The 22,422-nt window shown below is 38.5% G+C and overlaps 1 protein-coding gene across 1 annotated transcript in view; it reads right to left on the bottom strand.

Moving 5' to 3' along the window:
* The window catches only part of SLCO5A1 (solute carrier organic anion transporter family member 5A1), a 73,680-nt gene that overhangs the window by 8,355 nt on the left and 42,903 nt on the right, over positions 1-22,422 (bottom strand). The window contains exons 4-8 of the mRNA XM_088058957.1: positions 19,358-19,522; positions 15,790-15,988; positions 7,879-8,038; positions 4,072-4,313; positions 913-977 (exon numbers count right to left, since the gene is read on the bottom strand). Of these exons, the coding sequence (XP_087915083.1) occupies positions 913-977; positions 4,072-4,313; positions 7,879-8,038; positions 15,790-15,988; positions 19,358-19,522 (831 nt within the window). The remainder of the gene's footprint in view (positions 1-912; positions 978-4,071; positions 4,314-7,878; positions 8,039-15,789; positions 15,989-19,357; positions 19,523-22,422) is intronic.

Below are 22,422 nucleotides of genomic sequence, written 5' to 3'. Positions count from 1 at the left end.
AAAATCCAGTTTTGCTTTCAGGAAGATAGAAGGTGAAATACATTATCTCCATAGCATTACCTGTTGAATATCCTTTACCCATGAGCTGGGAAAGGTGCTGTTTTTAGATTAAGGTGGAAAAGCACTGAAGATCACAAAATGTTTTTGAAGATAGATGCAAGGGGTAAGACCATTAAGGTTACAAATTTCCTTTTGAATAGATCTTCCTAAGAAACAGATTTTGACTTCTAAGGCAGCTAAAAATGCAGCCAGTCCAATGAATGCTCCTGCTTTCTCAAGAAATACAACGTCTTTAAGATAAGTTTCAAACATCCTTCCTCAAACAAAACTTGAAGATGCAGCTTTATGGGCTTCTCTTGTTCTCTTGTTCTCTTGGAACAGACCTTGCTTGCTATAGTCATGTATTTCATAGTAGCTGAACACCTGGAATGTTCTTTATGGGCAGGATTTTAGAAATTCAAGAACTTGAAAGAGAATGCTTTGAAAAATAAGACTTTTAACATGATTCCATTTTTGCTTTGAAACACGTGGAAGACATTAAATATTAGACAAAAGACATTAAGTAACAAATGCTTATTTTAAAAACTGGAAAAACTATTGTTATTGCTGAAAGGAACAAAATTCTGATTTCAAAAGATAAAAATAATATTTAGTAACTATTGATTTTTAAATACAATTAGAAACTGTAAAAATTTATCTTGCTGTGAAACAATGTTGTTCTAGAAAGTCAGTAACCAAAAACAATAAATTAACCACATTTTCAGATGCAATCTTTTCAGAAGTTATTAATTTTAGGTTCCTAATACAGTTAGTCAAGCAACTAGTTGGATATTTATGGAATTTTAGTACTTTTAAGATGCATTTAAGCTGAACATGGCCTTTATCGAAATGCTGAGCTACTGTAAGACTTACCAAGAGTTCTTAATAAAACAAACTGCATTCCTAGTGCAAAGGGCCGCTCCCCATCTTCCACAGACCTAGCAGGTGAACAGAAAACTCCAATGAAGAAACAGTCATAACAGATAATCACCCTGGCTCTACCTCATGGCCTTTTTCTCAGCTATAGAAAATCTATGTCTAAATTTCTTCTCTTTAGCTTCTACTCTTGTTAACTCCTACTGCTAGGAAAAAATAGTCAGCCCCTTTTTAATCAGGACCTTTTTAATCAAAATCTCAGTCATGCCTTCTGACCTTTCTTAACCTGTGTGAGGCCTGAAGAATTTGATCCAAACACATTAAGGAAATTAAGAGAATCCACACAAAATGTTTGTGGTTTCTCATGATAGCTTTCTATTATTTCATGTCTTAATTTATTTTTATTATTTTTTTTGTAAATTAGAATTAATAGATAACTAAATTGTTGAAGGCTGGACTCAGCTTCTGAATTTAACAAATCTTTGTGTAGCATAAGCACTTTGGAGTTACTTTAGGAAAAATTTCAGTACAAACATCCAGTCTCTTTAATTACTTTTTCAATTGAAGTAATATAAGATTCCTTTCAGTGGTTTCAAAGGAAAAATGTCAAGCTTATAAAGACTAAAGACAAAGTAACAAAATTCCACACTGCAACTACAATTTTAATAAACCACAAATTATCTACTGACTGAAAAATATTTTTAACTCTTAATCTAAAGGTCTTAAGATAGACAGCTCCTAATGACATTGAAATAAAAAATAAAAATACACAAAAAGTCTGCAGTCAAAGAAATGCAGCTGTGAAACCTAGTTTTCCAAGAAATTGAGAAACTGGATAACCAACCTGGGCCACAGACCTTTAACCAATGCACAAAGCACAGTAGGTGGTTTGGGACAGCAGGTGTCACTGCCCGTGTGTGTGGGCACCCATTTTTTCTACTGAGCATTGCAAAATCCTGTTGGAGACGTCCCTTATGTACCTCACTATTGTGAGATTCACTGCAATATTCATCTTCATTTGTCTTTGCTAATTGCAATGCAAGGGCAATATTTTTTTTTATTACTATTATTTTACATGTGGGAAATCCAGAGACAGAAGAACTGAAGTCAGAAGTCTCTGAGTTATAATGGTGCTGTGCACACAATAGTTGAGGTAAGGCTGAGCAGCTGGAATTCTGCTATGTACAGCTCTGAGTGCCTGGCTTTAATGTCCCAAGAGTGAGCCTTACAACCATCCTGTGGATTTTTTGAAAAGCAAACTGGAAGGCAAAATTCCTCAGGGTGACACAGCACAGTCCTCCCTGTGTCAGCAGCAGGCTCCTGCATAAACCTTTGTCACCTGAGTGGAGAAAATGACAGCAAGAGAGTGCTTGTCCTTGGAGGGGGTGAGACAAAGATTCCTGCCAGAGGGCTTCTCAGCTGTGCTCACAACTGAGCCTAAGCATACCAAAGCTAAGTCCTGACCTGCCTCATGTTTTCCAAAGTTCCATTACCTAGTATAAAGATTTGCCATTATTATTATTTTTAGGGGGGCCTAAATTTGTCTCAGAGTATCAGAGTGAAGCTCCAAAGACAACACTAGCAGAAGGAAATCCTACTTGGTTGGGAGGACCATTCTCACAGAAATAAAAAGTGCAAGACTGGTGTAAAAAAAAAAAAAAATGCTCACTTTGAGGACAGATTTTACACAAAACCAGGACAAAAGGTGTCTCTATGTCAGCAATTAATGCAGCTAAACAGCTATTGCTGAGACCTGTCATGAACACCACAAGCATTTCAAGCATTTGTAGGGATTTACTTCAGACCAGCTCTAACCTGGTCTCATGGACAGGATACTCATATGCATCTGGATCATTTTGGGTGTGCTTCTGAAGAGTACCTCAAACACTGGAGGAGGCTTCCTAGAGAGGTGGTCAATGCCTCATGCCTGTCAGTTTGGACAGTGCCCTCACTAACAGGTTTTCATTTCTGCTCAGTCCTGCAATGGCCAGGCAGTTGGACTGGATGATTAGAGAGAGTATTTACTAGAGCACGTAGGGACAGGATAAGGGGCAATGGCTTCAAACTGAAAGAGAGTAGGTTTAGATTAGATACTAGGAGAAAATTCTTCGCTATGAGGGCAGTGAGGCATTGGAACAGATTGCCCAGAGAAGTGGTGGGTGCCCCATCTGTGGAAGAGTTCAAGGTCAGGCTGGATGGAGCTCTGAGCAACCTGGTCTAGAAAAACTGACACGGTCTACGACAGCAGGTTGGAACTAGGTAATTTTTAATGTCCTTTGAAACCCCTTCAGATCTCAAATCAAACAGACATCTTTAAACCATTCTTTGTCCACCTGTTACCAGCAGAACCAATGCTTATGGGTATGCTTTGTAAATTCTAGTAAATAATTATATAATTTTCCTCCAAGCCCTCATTCTCTTTAAACAGCAGCAACATAGATTAAACAAATATAAATTTATTTTAGCAGTAGACCATATTACATTTTTTTCAGCTTACTTTTCTTTAAAAATCAGCAGAGCTTCACTTACAGGAAACTTGTTTTAAATGGACGAAGATGTTACAGGGAATGAATATGTTGATCACACTAGATGGCAGAAATGGGAAAAGCCAATCTGAAAATATGAATGCTTTTTTTCAAATTGACAAATAAATGCCACTGCATTTTTCCTACAAAGCTGTGTTGCTCTCTATCCTTAAAGTGATGGCAATAACACCACTACTACAGTAGAAGTTCAAAATTCTTGTGAAGATAAAAAAGGGAGACTCAAAACCAGGCATGTGGCAGGAATGAGCAATTTTAAGAATGAGAATAGGATGACTTTAAATACTAACTTTTTTCATTTGCATTTGAAAATCCAAGCCATTACTCTAAGAAGGTTGAAAATTTTTCAGGAGTAATCATTTTCTTTCATGATGTTTTGCTTGTTTTCTCTTCACAGCACCCGGAATTTACTGCGCACTTCATGTTTCATAAAGTGGATTATCATATTACATATTCTAAATACAAACCTAGATTTCACCCTATCCCTGTCAGCTCTTTCACTTTTTAAGGCTACATAAGGATTCTATTTGCTTTTTAAGGATACACAAGCTTGACAGGCACTGGTGATAGCGGGCACGTCAAAATTACTTACAAAACATAACTGAGTTCTCACCTGAGTGTCACTATGACTGCTGATGGCTGTGCACATGCTGTTATAAGGGTTACAATGAAGAGAAATATGAGGAATGGGATGAGCGTGTTGCAGGTTCGATCACACTTCCCAGACACAGCGTAGCCGTTCTCATTCAGGTAGGTTTTGACAATCACCAGCCGCAGCTGACTGCGCTGGCCCACTGTCGGTGGAGTGATCACCTGGCGGCTCTGCACACAGGCACATTCTGTGTAATTCCTGACCTGGGAGAAGAAAAGGGAACATTTCCACGTGAAAAATATATGTAAGAAACACATTGCAAAGAGATGTCATACAACAGTCCTGTGGTAGTCCTCAACTGAGAATCTTCTGCCCTGAGCATCATTACCCCAAGCACAAGCAAAGTCACGTCTCCAAGTAATTTTAAAGCTGGCTTGGACTCTCCGTGATGACGTTACCTTTCCACTGCTTTATTTAGTCTGAGTTTAAAAAATATCTGGAATATATTTGGACAATATTGACAAAACAATTCAATCACTTCTGACAGGGAGGCTGAAGAAAAATGTTTCTACAAAAACTATGAGGAAATGCTCTTCAGGCAGCAGTGACAATGCCATATTCTGAAATTCTGCAAGCTGCTGACTTTCATGTTCAGGCAGTGTCTTCTGCCACGTTAATGGAAGGCTACCCAGATCTGGCCAAACAGCCACAAGGTGCACTTCATGCTTGAAGCTCAGGACCTTCCACCTGGATGAGGGCATAGACCTGAGCAGGAGCAAAAACAGAGAGTAAAGGGAAAGCAGAGACTAAATCAGTGAGACTAGAGGACTCACCGAGAGATTCCTGAATGGACAAAGAGAATGAAATTAAAATGAAGAGACTATATAAAGAAGTAGCAATTCTCAGGCAAACAGGACTGTGATTTGAACAAGGGGAGGAAGAGCTAGATCAGAAATAGCCTTCTTTCACATTTACCCTACTTCTATTTTTACCTAATGTATGGCAAAGGGGTGTGCAGCAGATCAGAATATTCCAGTGCCACAGAATAAACTGGCCAGGATATATGTTATGTTACAGGAAGGAGCTTTTTCAGTTTTTGCATTCATCAAACACTGGACCACAGGCACAGAAGTTACAAAATCATCTTAAGATAGTGAATTTAAGCACTTAGACATCATGACACATCAAAATCACAGCTGTTTGTCAATTTTAATATATACCTTTATATGCATCCATGCCACGATGTAGCCTCACTCTTTTTTTTCCCATGGGATTTAGCTGAACATCTTAATTATGTATCTATTTATCCTGTATTTTATTTCCCAATTTCAAAATATGAGTTCAGGTATTTTTTCCCTTAGACTAAGGACATTCCACTACAAAGATGGAAGTAGCCATATTTCATTTGGATTTTCTATAACACTCACTATATTATAGCTTAAGTCTCAAAAAGGAGTCATCTTCAAGTTATGAAGTATTGATGTTATATCTATTTTGTAGTTAAGTAACTGAAATGGATCAAAGATTTCACAAACATGGGTGACTAATTTGAGACAACTGAAATCCTTTTTTTCAGAACATTTTTCATTATAGCCAACTAAATATTTTCTAAATGTAACTTTTCATGCCTTCAAGTACAGATTTAGCCAGTTCACCTACATGTGGCACTTCTGGTTGTTGCTCATGTTCATCATCCAGAACATGAAGAATACAAGACTAATGACCAGTGGGGAGAAGTTTTGTTTACCTGACTTGCCCAACATCACTTAGAAACAAAGCTAATGATAGATTCTGGTATCCCATGGCAGCACTCCACTCTAACATCACATGAGCATCTGATTTCTTTTTACAGTACCTCATCCAAAATTCCTTATTGCTTCCAAATGCAAACACCAAATAGGAATCCTACAGAAATTAAACCTCTTTACTATAAAATCTTGGTTCATCACCAGCAAAACTAAGTCTGTGTATTAAATGAGACAGACATAGCATGGCAGAAATATTAAGAGTATAGGAATATATATATGTATAAATTATATATATATAAAACAGGTATGAACTGTACACTGGTATCCTTTCCTCTTAGTTTGAATTTTTAAATGGTTAATTTTGAAAACACTATGTTATAACTTTAAATCCAAATATTATACATTAACAACATTTTGTGTATTATACAGTGGCGCCAACTTACATTTGTTGTTTTTAAAAGTATCATACAGAAAGAATTATTTAATTAAAAAAAAAAAAACTTAGCCAAGCAATGTCAGCCCCATTCTCTTCACCATTAGCTACTGAGTTAAAACTACAGGCCATGAAACACCTTTTCTTAAATCATAAGATGTGATAGTATGTTTCAAAATCTGTAGTGAAGAGCACACACCCCCAGAGTATTGCCCTACTAAATAAATTAATAGTGCCAGCTCAGTATCAGATGAAATGCAACGAAGATCAAGCCTATGTCTCAATCCAGGAAAGCACAAATTAGATTATACAGACATTGAAATTTAACCACAGGCTCACACTGCAGGCTTTTCCAATTGGTCAAAACAATTTTCTACTAAAAACCATCAAGATAATCTAAAAAGGAAAAAAAAAAAAAAAGGTTAAGGGAAACTAATCTGTTCTCAGTGACATCTATGCATGAACACAGTTTTTCAGACCATTATCCAGGTGACCTGAGAAAAACAGGGCTGGAACTAACATCCTCCTGCTTCGCAGGCTGGCTCACAACTGCAAATCAGGAGACTGATTTTAAGTAAACTTTCTGGAAAGCACAGTCAAGCCTTAAGAAAATCAAAGTTTATAATACTTATTGTCTTTCTTAATTATCTTTTTTTAAAGGACAGTTCTTCAACAGAAGAATTTAATTCCTTAAATTTTTAAGCAAGCTAATACGACCATAATGCTCTGGTGATACTTAAGTCAGATTCTACTTTTCAACTGTCTTGTGCTCAGTCTTGGAAGTTGCCAAATTTCCACGGTTTGGTTTTACCAAGAGGATGTCCTTCTCCAGTTCAGCCTAACTAGAATGCTGGGTTGTAACAAGCAATGTTTTTCCAAGAAAGAAAATAGATTATTAACATCTTTTAAGTTCTGGTTACTTGAGTTTGATGACAACCTTCATTTAACCTGGAAGAAGTTTAGAAAAAGGCCATGGGACTGGTTGAAATGCTTTACAAGAGCCAGGCAAACCACAGACCTACCAGTGCACTGGTGCAGGTGCAAGAGCTACTTGGGCAAAATGATGAGGCAAACACCTATGACTTTAAACAAATCCTAACTAAATTTAAACATGAGTTTAAAACACTTCCAACTACCTGAAGAGTTACGTTCTTCCTTCAATTCAGAGAGGGAGTCACAAAAAACCTCGCTCTAAAAGGTAAGACTGAGCTTGTGGAAAGACAGTTTGACATGGCTGCCTATGTTGGCAGAAAGCTGAGTTAGACAACACTGACTCAAAGTACCCTCTCCAAGCCCTGCAGGAACAACAGGCATGCAGGTCACTGCCACCAAGGTCTTTGGGGTCTGTACAGGAAACATCAACCTTCCCTATCCCATGGCATTTGCACTCACTCAGCTGGAGGATTCACTTAGTACAAATGAACTTGTGCCTCAAGTTGGTACATAACTAAAGGAAGTGGGTTCGGACCATGCAATAACAGCACTTCCAGTCTTTCAAATCATGGAAAGGCTCAGAAATAGACCAGTCACCTGCAGAGTGAAGCTCAGAGGAGGGATGACTGAGCTAGGAACAGAGAAGTCTTCCATCTGCACGGGTCCTGAGGGGCTACTCAGGGGTTGTGTGAGGATGGTGGGTGAAGGACTTACCCCTGTGCTGTGGTTTCCACCATTGATGCAGCCAGCTAAGCAAGGATTAAAATATGTTATTCCATCTGATCCACAGACAGGCTCGTACTCATGAATCTTACAACCACAGTTAACATTACAGCTTCCAGTCAGATTCCTGTGGGCCATGGCAAGAGTGGGACTGAAGAAAGGAAAAAGAACATGATAGTAGAGCACACACAGATATCCATATTCTCCTGTACAGAGGGAACAAACATCCTACTCATTAACTCTGGAGCTGAGAACTGATTATCAAAGACTGCATTAACTCTAGGCTATGTATATGATGTAAACAATATAGAACACCCAAGTCATACTTGCCATCAACTAAAAACACAGTAAAAGAAATAATACCAAAGTTTAAAATTTGTATCGTATTTGGCTACATGATAGATGTAGTTTTCCCCTGCTTTTTTTTCCTCTGTGAAGTAAGACACTACTATTCTGTACATCTATTCTAAGCTGCAGTAATTTCTTGATAATTACTAAAGAAAGACTCAGTGACAAGATGTAAAGGTTCTGTGAACTAATAGGCATCTTTTTCCACATACCAGCAGCTGTTCAGAGAACAATGCTTGTATTACATATACAAGTATCTGCAATCTACAGGAAGCTCTCTAGATGTGGAAGACTGCTATGCTTTTACTAAATGTCTGTAAATGAATCACCACTCTGCTTCCCTAGAGCACTCCCCAAAACGTGGCCAAAGCCCAAATCCCTTACGGATTTGGACATACTTCAAATGCTTCCTTCTCATCCTTGAGTCAAGGCAGCTCAAACACCTGTACCTACATGGCTCCCTAACACCACATAAATCCATGCTTGGTCTTTGAGAGCTCTGGCCAAATTGCAGACAGTAGCTTATTTCACTTCAGTAGTCCCTGAGAATTGGTAACTATACTAATGTCTGAGAATTATACTGGAATGCACAACAACTCCACACCAGGTACGACAGTGTAATACTGAATTAACTGTTCTGTCTTGTTTGCCCTGCTCTCAGTACAGCTCAATGGCCACTGCTGTTTAAAACTACCTCAAGTACCTCTGCTCTGAGCAGATCAGTAGATATCCAGGTAATTTCAGTACCTCCTCAGCCAGGCAGGAGCTGAACAGAATCTGTACTGGGTTTGTGGCTGCATCCTCAAGATCCTGTACACATACTCACAGACTGCCATGGCTGCAGAGCCTCACAAGGGCTGCTGTTGGCTTGTCTTCATGTCTGTGATGTGGGCAAGGCCAGTGTGAACAGAACTAGCAGCAGACATAATACATCCCAGCTACCCCAGGGACCACAGGGAATGTTCTTCTGTTCCTACTTTCTACCCCTGACTAGACCAGAGGCTTGGCTCAGGAGCCACTCTGCACACAGTGACTGTCACCCATGCTGTATCACCTCACCTCCTGTCATTAGTGACACTCAGTAGCACAACTGCTGCTCAGAGGATTCCACTTGACTGGTTTTCTTGTATTTATACACCACTATTTGCTTTTGCTGAATATGCTTGTGTTCCCAGCTGTGCACTTTTGCAGACAATTAAATATTACTAAGTAGCTTTCAAATATTTATTGACTGTCTACTGATCACACAAATCAGGTTCACAAATTTGGCTCTTGGAACTACTTTACACTTTGTGGTCTACTTGGATGCTAACCAAAGCCTTTCTGAGTGTTTTGTTTCTTGCTCCATAAACAAACAAAGTACACTTTTAGAAACAAGTTGCAGCTTGAGCAGGAAGTCAAATATCCACGACTGGTACTGGTTCTGCCACCTTCTCAACTATCAGATTAAATTTGTCATATTATATCCTGCTGAATTTCAATAAGCAGTATGCAGCAACACATCATATAGCAACGGGCAGACTTTTCCAGTAGTCTCTCAACAGAACTTTTTCTCCAATGGAAAAAATACCAAATCATCCAAACATTCCTCAGGAACATGTAAATTTCAGCAGCACAGTGACAAAAGCTTTTCATACCAACAGGAGAGGCAGCATTTTTAGAGTTTTACAAAATCCTAGTCAGCCTGCTGAACTGGATGTCCCAGATGCCTGAATACTTGGCATAAGGGGAGACTCCACAACCTGCCTGGGAAACCCTTGCACCCGTGTTCCTGTTGACAACAGGGCTTTGCTACACTGCACAGGACCAGGTCCAGGGACAGCCCAGACTGTCGGGAAAGGTACAGCTCAGGTTCCACCCTCCAACCTCTCTCACCCTGCAGCACAAATTCTTCTCATCTCTTATTCCTCCACCACCTAAAACCCCTCTCAGGAACAGATGGCTAGGGTTGTTCCACAGGCAAGAGAACCCACTCCCTGTCTGGCTCTGCTTAAGTAGCTAACTCACTTCAGCTGCACTGCTGAACATTACCATGACACAGAGGTTAGGAAATCAGCTTAAAAAAAAATGGTGAATGAAATCAGGCATGCAAGAAATGGGAAGCATGAAACTGGAAACTGAACTGAGAGCACTGTGATAATTTAATCTCAGGGGCATTTTTTTGTTTGTCCTGGAAGATGACTGAAGTTTACAGATACACAGAACAAATATGCTCAAATTAATAACAAGCTCTGTCTCTCCAGCTTTCACCACCTTTTATCCTTAGCATATCAGTGTAAGGCTTATTTGGGGTATTTCTTTTTGTTGCTTAGAGCAAATACCACAGAGAGATTTGGGTTTTCTCATCCTTTCAAGAACATGTTAATAGACAAAATCATCAGTTAACTGCATTTCCAAAAGTTCATTATCAGACAGTTGTAAGAGGCTCATGCTTTCATCTTCATTACCTTCACTCTTCACTCCTCTTTCAGTGGTGGGAAACAAATGAAGGATAAAGGAGTTTCAGATGCTGGGGACAGGAAATCTTTACTAACACCTGTCTGCGTAACCCCATTTTCATCATATGGGATCAACCATACAGCACATACTACAACATACAACAGATTTCTTGAACACTTATTTCAGGAAGGAATCATTTTTTCTTGAAGGTATGCACTCTTCTGGAAGTAAGCTGAACCAAAGTACTCTACTAATCCTGTCTTCTGGTACTGGAAGGCTGCCTGCTCTCCACAAAGGAAAACAAAGCACTTATCCCTGAATTGGTACAGCCCATCACAGATTTAGCTGCATCAGCCATTAAGCACAGGTTCTTAGGGAAATTGCACCAAAGCTAGTATGTCCAGCTCATGAGCTGATCCATGGGAAAAGCAGCCTAGTTTCAATGCAGCAGCTGCTGTAGAAACATGGCATGTCTGAGGAAGAGCTGCTCTGCTTGTTTCACCAGGTGCAGGTACAACCAACTTGCAATACTGCTGCACCTGAGCTGCCAAGGACACCAGTCATGCACAAGCACACAAAAAGAAACCAGCCCCAAATGACAGCACTTCCTGAAATATTCTTTCATTACAAACAAGGATGCTGTTCCTTCCATTAATAAGATTCAACTGCAAGTTTGCTAAACATGTGCTCAGACAAAACCCAGAACCCTGACAAATTGCATTTGTTCATTTCTCAGGGAAACTGTTCTGTGTCTCCATGACAAAATGCTGGTAAAGCTGATAAAGAGAAGACCTTCCTCTAGTTTCTAACATTTTTTTCTAAATCGTGTTTTTCTCTCCAACTATTACTCCAGTGAAGGTTTATGGCAGAAGAGTAAAGTGAGAAAAGGGAAAATATACAATGAGATTTATTGCCTGGAATTCTTTGCCCTGTGACCTGTTATTTCACATACTCAGGCTTGGACTGAAATATCACTGACAGTCAATGAACAAACGTTGTGGGGGGAAAAAATGGACCCTCTTCCCACAAGGTTACAATTTAAATGAAATGCAGTTTAAAAAAAAAAAGAAAGTCAAACCATATTTTGGTAACATCTAAACAAATAATTGATTTTGAACATGGTTTTACTGATATCACTGTAGTAACCTAGAGGACCAAGGAAATAAAAAGGGAAGGAGATAACCTCACCACATAGTTTCTATAATCTTAATATTAGGCTATATGATAAAAAGGATTATCTTAATTTGATAGCAGTATTTTTGGTTTAGTATTGAAGGACATTCTGGATGGCAGAGATCTGCAGTCTCCTTGTTAAGAAGCAGCTGGAATTGCAGCAGTGATGCAATTTTTGTGTAGCTGTCAAACAAGGGACCCTCTCACTGTGCTAGATGGATTCCTTCTTTGTTGTTATTGTTCTGATCCAATTAGTCACTGCTTTCAAGTTAAGGGATACCACTGGCTGACTGGACTGAAATAGATACAATAATAATACTGGTCATACAGGAGGAAGAATAGAAATACTTTTTTATATGAAATACCTCAGTAAGCCAATTGCATGCTTTAACTAAACTTTAATTGCACCAAAACAACACTAAGCAATCAAAAAGAGTCTGTGTTGATTCATTACATATCAGAAATGTGAGAGATGGAACTGAACTAATCAAGGAATCTGTCACTATGAGTAAGCTCACCATGGAGGCTGCTTTAGCTGCCTTATACAACAATACATGCAAGAGACAGGTCTGAAAAAAACCAAAGCAGCTGATGTCTGCTATTTCCCTTTTGTTCAGTACTGGTGAGTACCTGCAATGCTGGGTTCAGTCCTGGGCTCCTCAGTAAAAGAGAAACATGCATGTATGTACTGGGTAGGGGCCACTGAAAATCCACTAAGATGATGAAAGGACTGGAGGATCTGAGGAAAAGCTGAGAGAGCTGAGACTGTTCAGCGTGGAAAAGGCTCACGGAGATTTCACCAATGCCTACAAATACGTGAAGGGATGCGCAAAGAAGGCAGACCCAGGCTCTTTTCAGTGGTGCCCAGTGCCAGGAAGACAGGCAGTGGGCACACACTGAAACACAGGAGGTTCCCTACAAACACTGTGAAACAGTTTTCACTGGGAAGGTGACTGGGTAGTCACACAGGTTGCCCAGGGAGGCTGTGGAGCTTCCCTCCATAGAAGTATTTAAAAACCATCTGGACTCTTGTCCAGACCATTCACTCAGTCACTTCCCACCTGGATGCTGTTATGGTGCAGGAGAAGGGATGCTATATTGTGGTTTGACATAAGGCTCCTTATGCTACAATTCAAATATCAAATGTGCCCTCAGAACAAGGCTGGGGCACAGAACACTAGGTTCTAAAATGCTGAGATGTGTAATACTGAGGTACCCTTGATCTTCCTGAGAACAAAAATACTGATGACATACCACCAACAGCAAAACTGCTTGTGTCCACCATAAAACAGCAGAAAATCCTTTCTAGTACATTCTAATCTGTACATGCCTCTAGGTCCTGTCCACTTCCTTGCAGCTGGTACAGTTAGAAAAATACTGAGTTATGAAACATACTGAATTATGAACATCATTGCCTACTTTTCTTAGTACTGGTATGCACATACTTCTGTGTTAACCGAAACCTTGTTCATCCCTCTCCTTTGTAGTGGTTTATGGCTCAGTTCACCAAAGAAAAAACTGTATTTTTAAATGTATAAAAAACAAACAGTAGAAGTGAACATATTTGTCCAGAAATTATCCTGCAGGGTATGTCTACACTGCCCAATGCATCTCAGATCTCTGGGTTGCAGCCAGTGCAGGTAGGTCAGATATCAGACCTGGCATTGCCATGTTAGGGTAGAGCATCATGAAATACATCTATTCCAAACCAGGCAGCTTTACTGCTTTCCCAATCCGATCTTGCCCATTGAACTGGCTTTGACATCACTAAACTGCACTACAGTCAAAGTAGAGAATGAAGTTTGTGTTTTATTAAACTCAACATGAAAGCATGATTTTTTTTATTCCATGGCCAACAGCATTCTCTGATGGCTGAGTTAAAGAGTTGCCTACTAAATAAGTGATTTGAAGCTCTCAAATGATTGATCATGAGGATTAAGAGAATGCTTATCACGCCAGATATTCAAGATTAATTTATGTGTAGTGTTGCCTTTTTACCATCATTTTGATAATAAATGCGGACTTGATCTCTGCGTTAAAAAAATGTAGCTGAACCGTGCTTTGTAACATGCTGGTAATTCTCAATTTCTGATGACATTACATTCAATACAATTTTTATACTGATTTCAGAGAGTTTATATACATCAACAGTTGTGAGAATTTTGCCATTAGTATTTCTCACCTCTTTTCTCAGTAAGAACAATTAGATGAAGGTGGTAAGGAAGTAATGCTACTGCAAACTTGCACAACAGCAGTGAATTGATGCTTATTTCTCTTGATGCTATGTATTTACTGCAAATGTTATCACTTACTAAAGAAAAATTAGATACTCCTACAATTCCAGCATGAAGGCTATGAGTTACATGACAATAGTATGCCTTGTCTTCAGTTTAGAAATAGATTTAAATCAAATGGATTCTTCTTCAAACAGAAAGGCACAGGCTTCTCATTAGTCAGGCAGGGACATTCTGACTTGCCACACAGATCAACTAATTCCTATCTGAATTTTATATTTTCATTCCTATTAATCTTCATTTGTTCATTTATACCCACAGGCTGTCACAAACATTTAACAGCAGGTGGACAATCAAAGCGTTCCACCCCCTTCCCATCCCTCTCCTCTCCTTCTTCAGCCCACTAAGCTCAGACGAGGGTATATTACCCTGCTACTTCCTTCTACTGACAGCCCCTCAGCAGCAAACTTTAGGTCTTAGGAATACAATGGAGTAACAGCTTTTCATCAGCTCTTGACTTTCAGCTGCTGGTTTTCTTTTCTCTAGCATTAAGGTTTGACAGCAATGTAGTAACACCCAGCAACAAGCAATGCAAAACATTCTCTGTGTAAACAGCGCCTATTTTCTTCCTCCCATTTTACCTCGTTGTTTTTCACTTGCTATCCCCTATGCCCTACTGTATTTTTTCTCCATTTCATTATCTCTTTTCCTGCTCCACACTCTGCATTCTCTTCAAAATATTCGGAGTCCAGAGCTGAGCCCTCAAAGCAAATATACAGATGGATCTGATACCCAGCTCCTGGTCATAATTAAAAGGCAGACATGCCTCAGATGTAAAAGCGAAGGGAAAAAACATTGCTTCAAATAGGTTCACACTCTCCAAAAACTTACTCTGTTCCTGTGTTTAACCTACATGAAGAAGACAATTTGGAGGAAAATCTCATGTACAAAGTAAGAAAGAAAATAAAAGCTCATGATCAGGCTTCTACGGAATCCCTTTCCAGTGAAAATGTCTCAAGTTTTACCACGCTGCCTTTCCTCCAAACATCCTTTTTGGTTCTTTTATGCCCTTTCATGCATTTCTTAATGCCACAGCCTACATTCCTCACTCCCAAGTCCCTCCTATATCTACACCTGATTCCTCACTGCAGTCCTCTTCACTCTGTGTATAACTTTAGGCAATATGATGATCCAGCAAGCACTGGAGGGCATTCACACAACTAGTAAAGGGTTCATAAGCAGTGCACACCACTAATGTCAGCAGCACATGCCCAAGCCATTCCTCTCAAACAGGGACTCTAGACCTAAAATACTATTAAGGTGATAATTAATAAACCCATTCAGAAATAATCTTCATAATCCACTTAGCTTTCTCACAATTTTTATGAGCAGAAAACATTTTGAAACACTAAGTAAATTCTAAGTAATCTACAGGGGACATTATTATTTTTCTACATCACTGAAGGCCATTCTAACACATTTTCTCACCCCTCAAAAAGGTGAGTTACTACATAAATTGCATTATAAACCAGATGTAAAAAACAAATACCACATACTAAGAGCTTGTGTTTATATCACAATACTCACTAAATTCTCATTTGAACATGTGGCTTTCTCAGTACATCAGCTATCAGTATTTTTTACATTTCTAGGTCAGGCTTACTGGAAAAAGCTGGTTTTGACAGAGATAATCATCCAAGATACTCACCCAGTTGTGTAAGGTATATTTATTCCCCCTAGATTAATGCTTTCACATCCAACAATGAAGAGCGTCGAAAAGCACAGCAGAGATACACCACTGCAGATCATAGCCAACTTTGCAGACTCTCTTGCACCAAGTTTCAGCTTTTTTATAATGTAACCGCCTAGGACAATACCAACACCAGCACTTGGGACAATTATCACACCTGCCAGGAAGAAGTTTGAACAGCATTAAAAAAGGACCTACAGAAATGGCATAAAACATAAATATTGGTTTCATTCCATAATTAGATGACTGCAACTGCTGCACTAAGATCTCCATTGTCTGATTCTCTGCTAGCAAACTGAGTCAGACTTTTCAAACCTCTGGAGTGTTGTCAAAGAATTTATAAAAGCCTCCTTATCATATCAGCATCAGCCAAAGCATATAAGAGAACTATTGTACTTACAAGCAGAAACATTGTTTTGTATTTATTTTAGAATGGGCAGAAAGGCTACATATAGGTCCAGTTTAACCACTGAAAATGTGAAGAAATCCAGAGTTGGACACAAATCTTCCTCCTCCCATTCTCATGACTAATTCCAGCGAAGCACAAGCACTAACCTCAAGCAGGACCCCAGAAACCTGCCCACCTGGAACTGCACACTCAAGCCTGGCTGCAAATTTGCCTTCTGGATACTTAACTCAAGCTGAATAGCACTTTCTCAGGCAACTAGCACCAGGACAAAAGGAAATGGCCTCGAGCTGGGCCAGGAGAGGTTCAGGTTGGACATTAGAAAGAACTTCTTCACTGAAAGGGTGGTTAACCACTGGAATAGGTTGTTCCAGGAGGTGGTGGAGTTCCCATCCCTGGAGGTGCTCAAGAAACAATCAGAAGTGGCACTTGGTGCTATGGTTTATTGACATGGTGGTGTTTGGTAAAAGATTGGACTTGATGATCTTAGAGGTCTTTTCCAACCTTGAGTCCATGATTCCACGATTCCTACCTCAGCATTCCAATTCATCTCTCCACAGATATGCAGAGTGTAAACTGATCGAACACAATTTAAAAAATTAAGATAATAAATTAGGGTAAGTTTAGGACACAAAGACGTGCCTATGAAACCTCTACTGCTCTGCTGCTGAAGTTATAAGGTAAAGCAACACATTACAAATGGGGGTGTCCCACTTGTTAGGTCCTGAGGTGGTGGTAAAGTCACCAAATGTCTTGCGCTTTCCTTCCCTTATCTTTTGCTTCTCACTGATGTAAGAAGGTCTTTAATTAAAGCCTTCGCCAATAACGATTCATTCTACATAAACATGCAATTTGAACTACTTTTGGCAGCTGCATCTACAGAGAAGCTGAACTTTATAATCCAAATTGTTAGAGATGCTGGTCTCTTAAAGAAGCCAGTAAGACTATCACTTGCAAATACCTTTATGATTATTCTAATGCTAATTAGAATAATTCTCTGCTAATATGTCTAAAGATGAAAGGGACATTATCGCAATGTTGAGACTTTGAAGGCAAGAATAGAGGGAACACCAGCTGGCACCTTAATTATACTGCATTATAGAATAAAATGTCATTTCAGGAGGAAGATTCTAAACAATATGTCTTCACAAAACCAAAACCAGTCTTTCTTCCAAGAGCAGAAGAAATTACATGTAGAAGCTGCACAAGTTCAAGACATGAAGTTTGGCACATAGTGTTTTTTGATGATGGTAACTGCCAGGGTTGTTTTAAAACCAAAGGAAATTGAGACTTAATTAAGAATTGCTGCTTAAAAGACAAAAAATTGCCAGTAAAATCTTTACATGAAGAGATTCAAGAAGCACAGGTACTCAGCTGGCAATATGTGTATTAAGCATAGGTGTGTAATGCAAATAACATGTAAATTCTCCTTTTGCTGAACAGAAAATTTGTGAACTTGTCATGTCTTTTACATTATTAGCCAGTAGCAATCTAATACAGAGTTTCCAAGTTTCCCTTTCCCATACTTCCCACCAAAAAATATTTATAAAATTAACAACTGTTGACTTCAATGCTAAGGTTAAGATTTGGGACTGTAGAAGCAGTGCTCATTTGTCCCTGTTGCACATCCAGCCTGATATATTTCATCATCTTCTTCTGGTTCATTACAATAGTCCTTATCAGTAATTTATACTGATAAAGTATCAACAGGGGAAACAACAGATGATATTAACTTCACACTTTGGCAAGGTCACACTAGTTTTACCTCTTTTAATGTATTGGCTGTTGAGTACTTCTTCTGGCAAGAATGTTTCTGGTTTATCTTGAGAATGAAATAAGTTACGGTGTAGCCATCCCATCAAGACTCATTACAGTGAGTAAACTCAAACTCCTGTGTGTGTAGCTAACCTAAGCTTCAAAGAGCATCATGGTCCCATGAGTCAATGTTTCCTCCTTATAAGCAGTACACAGGGATTTCATGCCCTGAAGAAAATCTCATCCCAGAAACTCTCAAATAGAAAGCACCACTGACTTTCCCCTCCCCACTCTAGAAATTCCTTGCATTTCTTCCAGCCATTGCAAGAAACAAATTCTTCCCATGTGAAGTCTATGTGCCTTCCTTCTTCTACTTATTTTTGTCCTTTTTTGACAGATGCCCCTGGTCAGCTTCACCCCATATTTCACCTGTGTCCCCACAATTTACTCCACTCCATCGCTCCTAGGGCACAATGTCTGGAAGTATGAGGGAACAAAGAACTAACCTGCCTATCAATTAGCATTTATTCTATATGAGAAGCACTATGGAGAATTTAAAAAGACTATTACTAAGACAAATGTCTTTATAAACAAAAGCAGCTAGAAGAGAAGGAAACTTATCTGCATGACACAGGCCCCAGTTCTGCACAATATTTTGGCCTCTTTTAGTAGGCAAGTTCTTTTCTGTCTTAGTCACAGAGCAGTGTGAAGATTAAAATTTTGTGGTCTGCAGCTGTGTAAAAAGTTGGACATGGTTGTACATTGGTACAGCAGGGGAGGCACTACACATGCAAGACTGGGGTCTCCTGAAATGACAGGTAGGAGAGAATTTGGGGAGTTCTGGACTAGACTAGACTGTTGTCTCAATGTAAATAAGCAAATAAGGAGGAAACCACCACCCTTGGAGGAGAGAGAGATAACTGAAGAATGGGACAGATAAACAACTTTTCACTGGGGGAAAGAAGACAAAGATATTTTAAAGATCAAAGAGGAGACAAAATTCACAGACAATAAGAACAGTTCTATGAAATCTTTCAAAGCACACAAATTGCAGTCATGTCTACGGCTTTTCTAGCTTGTTTTTGTTGGTTTTTCCCCCCTTGGAGATCAACAAATGATAAAACATCTGTCTAGGCCTTCTGTCATGTAAAAAAAAAATACCTAGCCCTTTAACAATATAAATGAGTTCACATTTTACTAAATACATATAACAAACATCAAAAAATATTCTGAGTATCTAAGCAAATGCAGAAAGCTGGATCCAAACACCTGTTTGAACAAACACCTTTTTGGTTCATTCCTAGTTGGCTCATTTCATTAGTGAAAGCCAACGTTGCAAGATAACACTATGTGGCAATGCCTTACCAGTGTAGATGCTGGCATTGGAAGCTGGGATGCCAAACTGTGACTCGATGAACTTGGGAATGAAGGTAATAAAAGCTGTGACAATGGCACTCTCAGCTGTGTATGACAAACTCACAAAAAGGAATGTCATGTTGCTTAAGATCCTGACAGCTGCTCTTGGAAGCTCTACAAAATGACAAAAATGACAAACGAATGTTAGAAACAATGAGTGAGAAACAAAAGCAAACTGAAACAGAACCAATTGATTTTCTTTGAGACAGGACTGGCAATAATGGCCTGCTAGCAGCTGGTACACTTGCTAGACTGAAGGGAGAGTGCATACTTGCAATTGTAGCCTTTACTCCCTGCTCTGACCCCATCTCACTGCTTTCCTAAGGGCCATGGTCCCACTTGGCACAATCGTAACTGAGGTGTGTACTAAAAAAACATCTGAAAGAACAGATAGTAACACCATAACAGAAAGAAAAACAGCAATAAAATGTAGGGATTTTGGAATGATTCTCATCTCTTGTTTTGATATTTTCTGTGATATAACACATATCACACTGCTGAACTGACAGTACTGAGTTTTGCACTCTATAGGAGGAAAAAAGATCCTATACTCCCCTTGTTACTCTCTGCTTCAAGGATCATGCTTGGAAAGCTGGGATAATAATAACCTAATTTGAAAGGGGAACCAAAATATTTTTAGTTAAACCTTTTTCTTCATGATTTAAAAGCATTTATAATGATTCAGACAAAGCATAATGAAAAGATTACATCAATGATATCAAGGAATCTCAACACACACTACATACAACTTCACTAATATTCTCAGAAGGAATAAAGCAACCAATTAAAAATGAGAGTATATCATTACCTTAAATTGAAAAAGTATTCATAGATGTTGCAATTATTCTCAAATTAAATATCAAACTCCCATGAAATTCAACACTGTAAAATTAAACACTTACATACTTTTAATTTAGTCCTTCAGTGATGTCAAATTATCATCACCCTATTCAGCAGTTTGTTATTTTTTTGGCATTAGATGCTGTGATTTTAAACAAGTTTTCCTTGGGACATTTTTTACCCAAGATCAAAATTTTTTTAAGTGTTATATCCAACCTACTATAGTTCAGATTTTTTTCATTTGCTTTTCACTTGGTACAGAAATGGAATAGTGCTTGAATCAAAGTCAGCTGAATTCAATGACAAGAGCAACCACTAGAAGTACATGTTGAGCAAGAACACTGAGTGAGAATTTTATTGACGCTAAAAGTAATCAAGACAAAAATCTGTCTCACTTTCTCCACTGTCTCCAGTAGGTTATCTGTATAAAAGCAAACAGAATTTCACTTGTCATGTCAAAACTTGTCAAGCTGCAAATTAGCACTTAAGTTGTCTGACTGCATCCAGTCTTAGCTTATGCCAGTTGTCAAAATTTATACTGAATTCATTATGAGTACTTGGTTTATAATTTTAATGTAGTCAAATGCTCTCCTGCTACATCTATGAAGAAACATATTAAATGTTAAATACAAAATTTGGTGGAAATAGCTAATGAATAAATCATATTAAGAAGCACTCATATATGTGAATCTTAATGTTTTTACCACCTACAGCTTTTTTTTTTTAAAAAAATGGTGATGCTGTTTGCAATAGAAGTAACAGGAGCAAGCAGTTATGACCATGCTGCTGCTGCAGTGAGAAAGGAGTCAGGAAGCAGAAAGAAGAATTGGTCCTGCTGCAAACTGGGCTACTTAATGGCAGCTGCTCACCTGGGTTAAAAATGTGTGAGAAAATAAGGTATCATCACAGAGAGAAAGATAATTTTGTTAGGATGAGTGTACTTTGTAGAAATGAACTGGTAGCTCTTGGCCAAGAGATGAACTCAAGGTCTTTGCTTAATTGGCTATTTCAAAAAGACTGGTCCAGACATACAACACCTGGTAAAGTTTGCCCTTCCTGGTAAAACTGAGCTTCAGGAAAATGTCTGCCTTAGAATTTTCAGTCAGCTAAAGGAATAATTTGGCAAAGAACTGCAGAGCTAATGAACATTTTGCTCTGGTGTTTGTATGTAGAGCTGTACTTCTGTTGACTCCTACTTATATCTCATCTAAGCACTCAGGCTAAAGGTCATTATTAATTTCAAAACTAATTAGTATTTTGAAATGAAATTTCTACTGTTAAGTAGATAAAACTTAGTGTCTTGGAATAAGCACAGTGTGAAGGGCTCTTCAGAGAACAGCTTTGTTGATTACTGTAAATTTTGGCATGAAATAAAGAGCTGATTTCTGTATGCCACACTAATACTTGCCACCTGGAGCACTTAAGAGTTGAGCTTTGTGGTTTATAAACAGCAATTGTCTGGCACACAAGGAAAAGCTGCTATATAGCAAGAAATTTGGAAATAAAAACACAGATTCAGAGTTAGATTTTCCCTGATTTCCTCCCATGATCTCTGTCAAACCCTATGTGACAGCATCTGTACTACACTTCTGAATTTAAAAACCTATAATAAAAGGTACTATTAAGTAATTAATTATTTTCAGCCACAATAACTGTAGTAAAAAAGCAAGAACACTAAAAACTTAAAGGATCCTTTACACTACATAATCAGTCATGCTTTTACAACATTTCTATGTCAAATCACTTTTGTATGTCTAGCCATAGGCCTAGGCTTTGATGTCAAGGCCATTATTAAACCTGGTTTGATTTTTAGGAAAGACATCTTCAAAAGACATTGCATGTTTTTGCAAATGTGAATCAGAAACAAACCTACAGAACTTGCAATTTCCCTCATTCTGCCATCTAAACTAATAAACCTCTATCAACTACACTCCCAGAACTAAACCAATCTTTTAGCATGGCTGCAAACATGTTTATATTTCTGTGAAGTAACTCAAATTTTAATTTTAACATCTGATCTTTTTTTTTTTTTTTTCCAATAACCTAGTATACAACTAATAGTAAACTGAAACCTGCCTTGCTGGACTGGTTTCCTAGTCTACTGGCAATTTTTTTCCTTTCATGATCTTTGACAGTATTTTTTCTCTGGTCAGTATTCTTATTTCTTTTACTCA

The sequence above is a fragment of the Pseudopodoces humilis genome, chromosome 1, assembly GCF_049639895.1.
Source record: "Pseudopodoces humilis isolate 2021_Gansu_Grassland_sample_001 chromosome 1, ASM4963989v1, whole genome shotgun sequence".
NCBI lineage: Eukaryota > Metazoa > Chordata > Aves > Passeriformes > Paridae > Pseudopodoces > Pseudopodoces humilis.
This window is presented reverse-complemented; position numbering and strand designations above follow the sequence as displayed.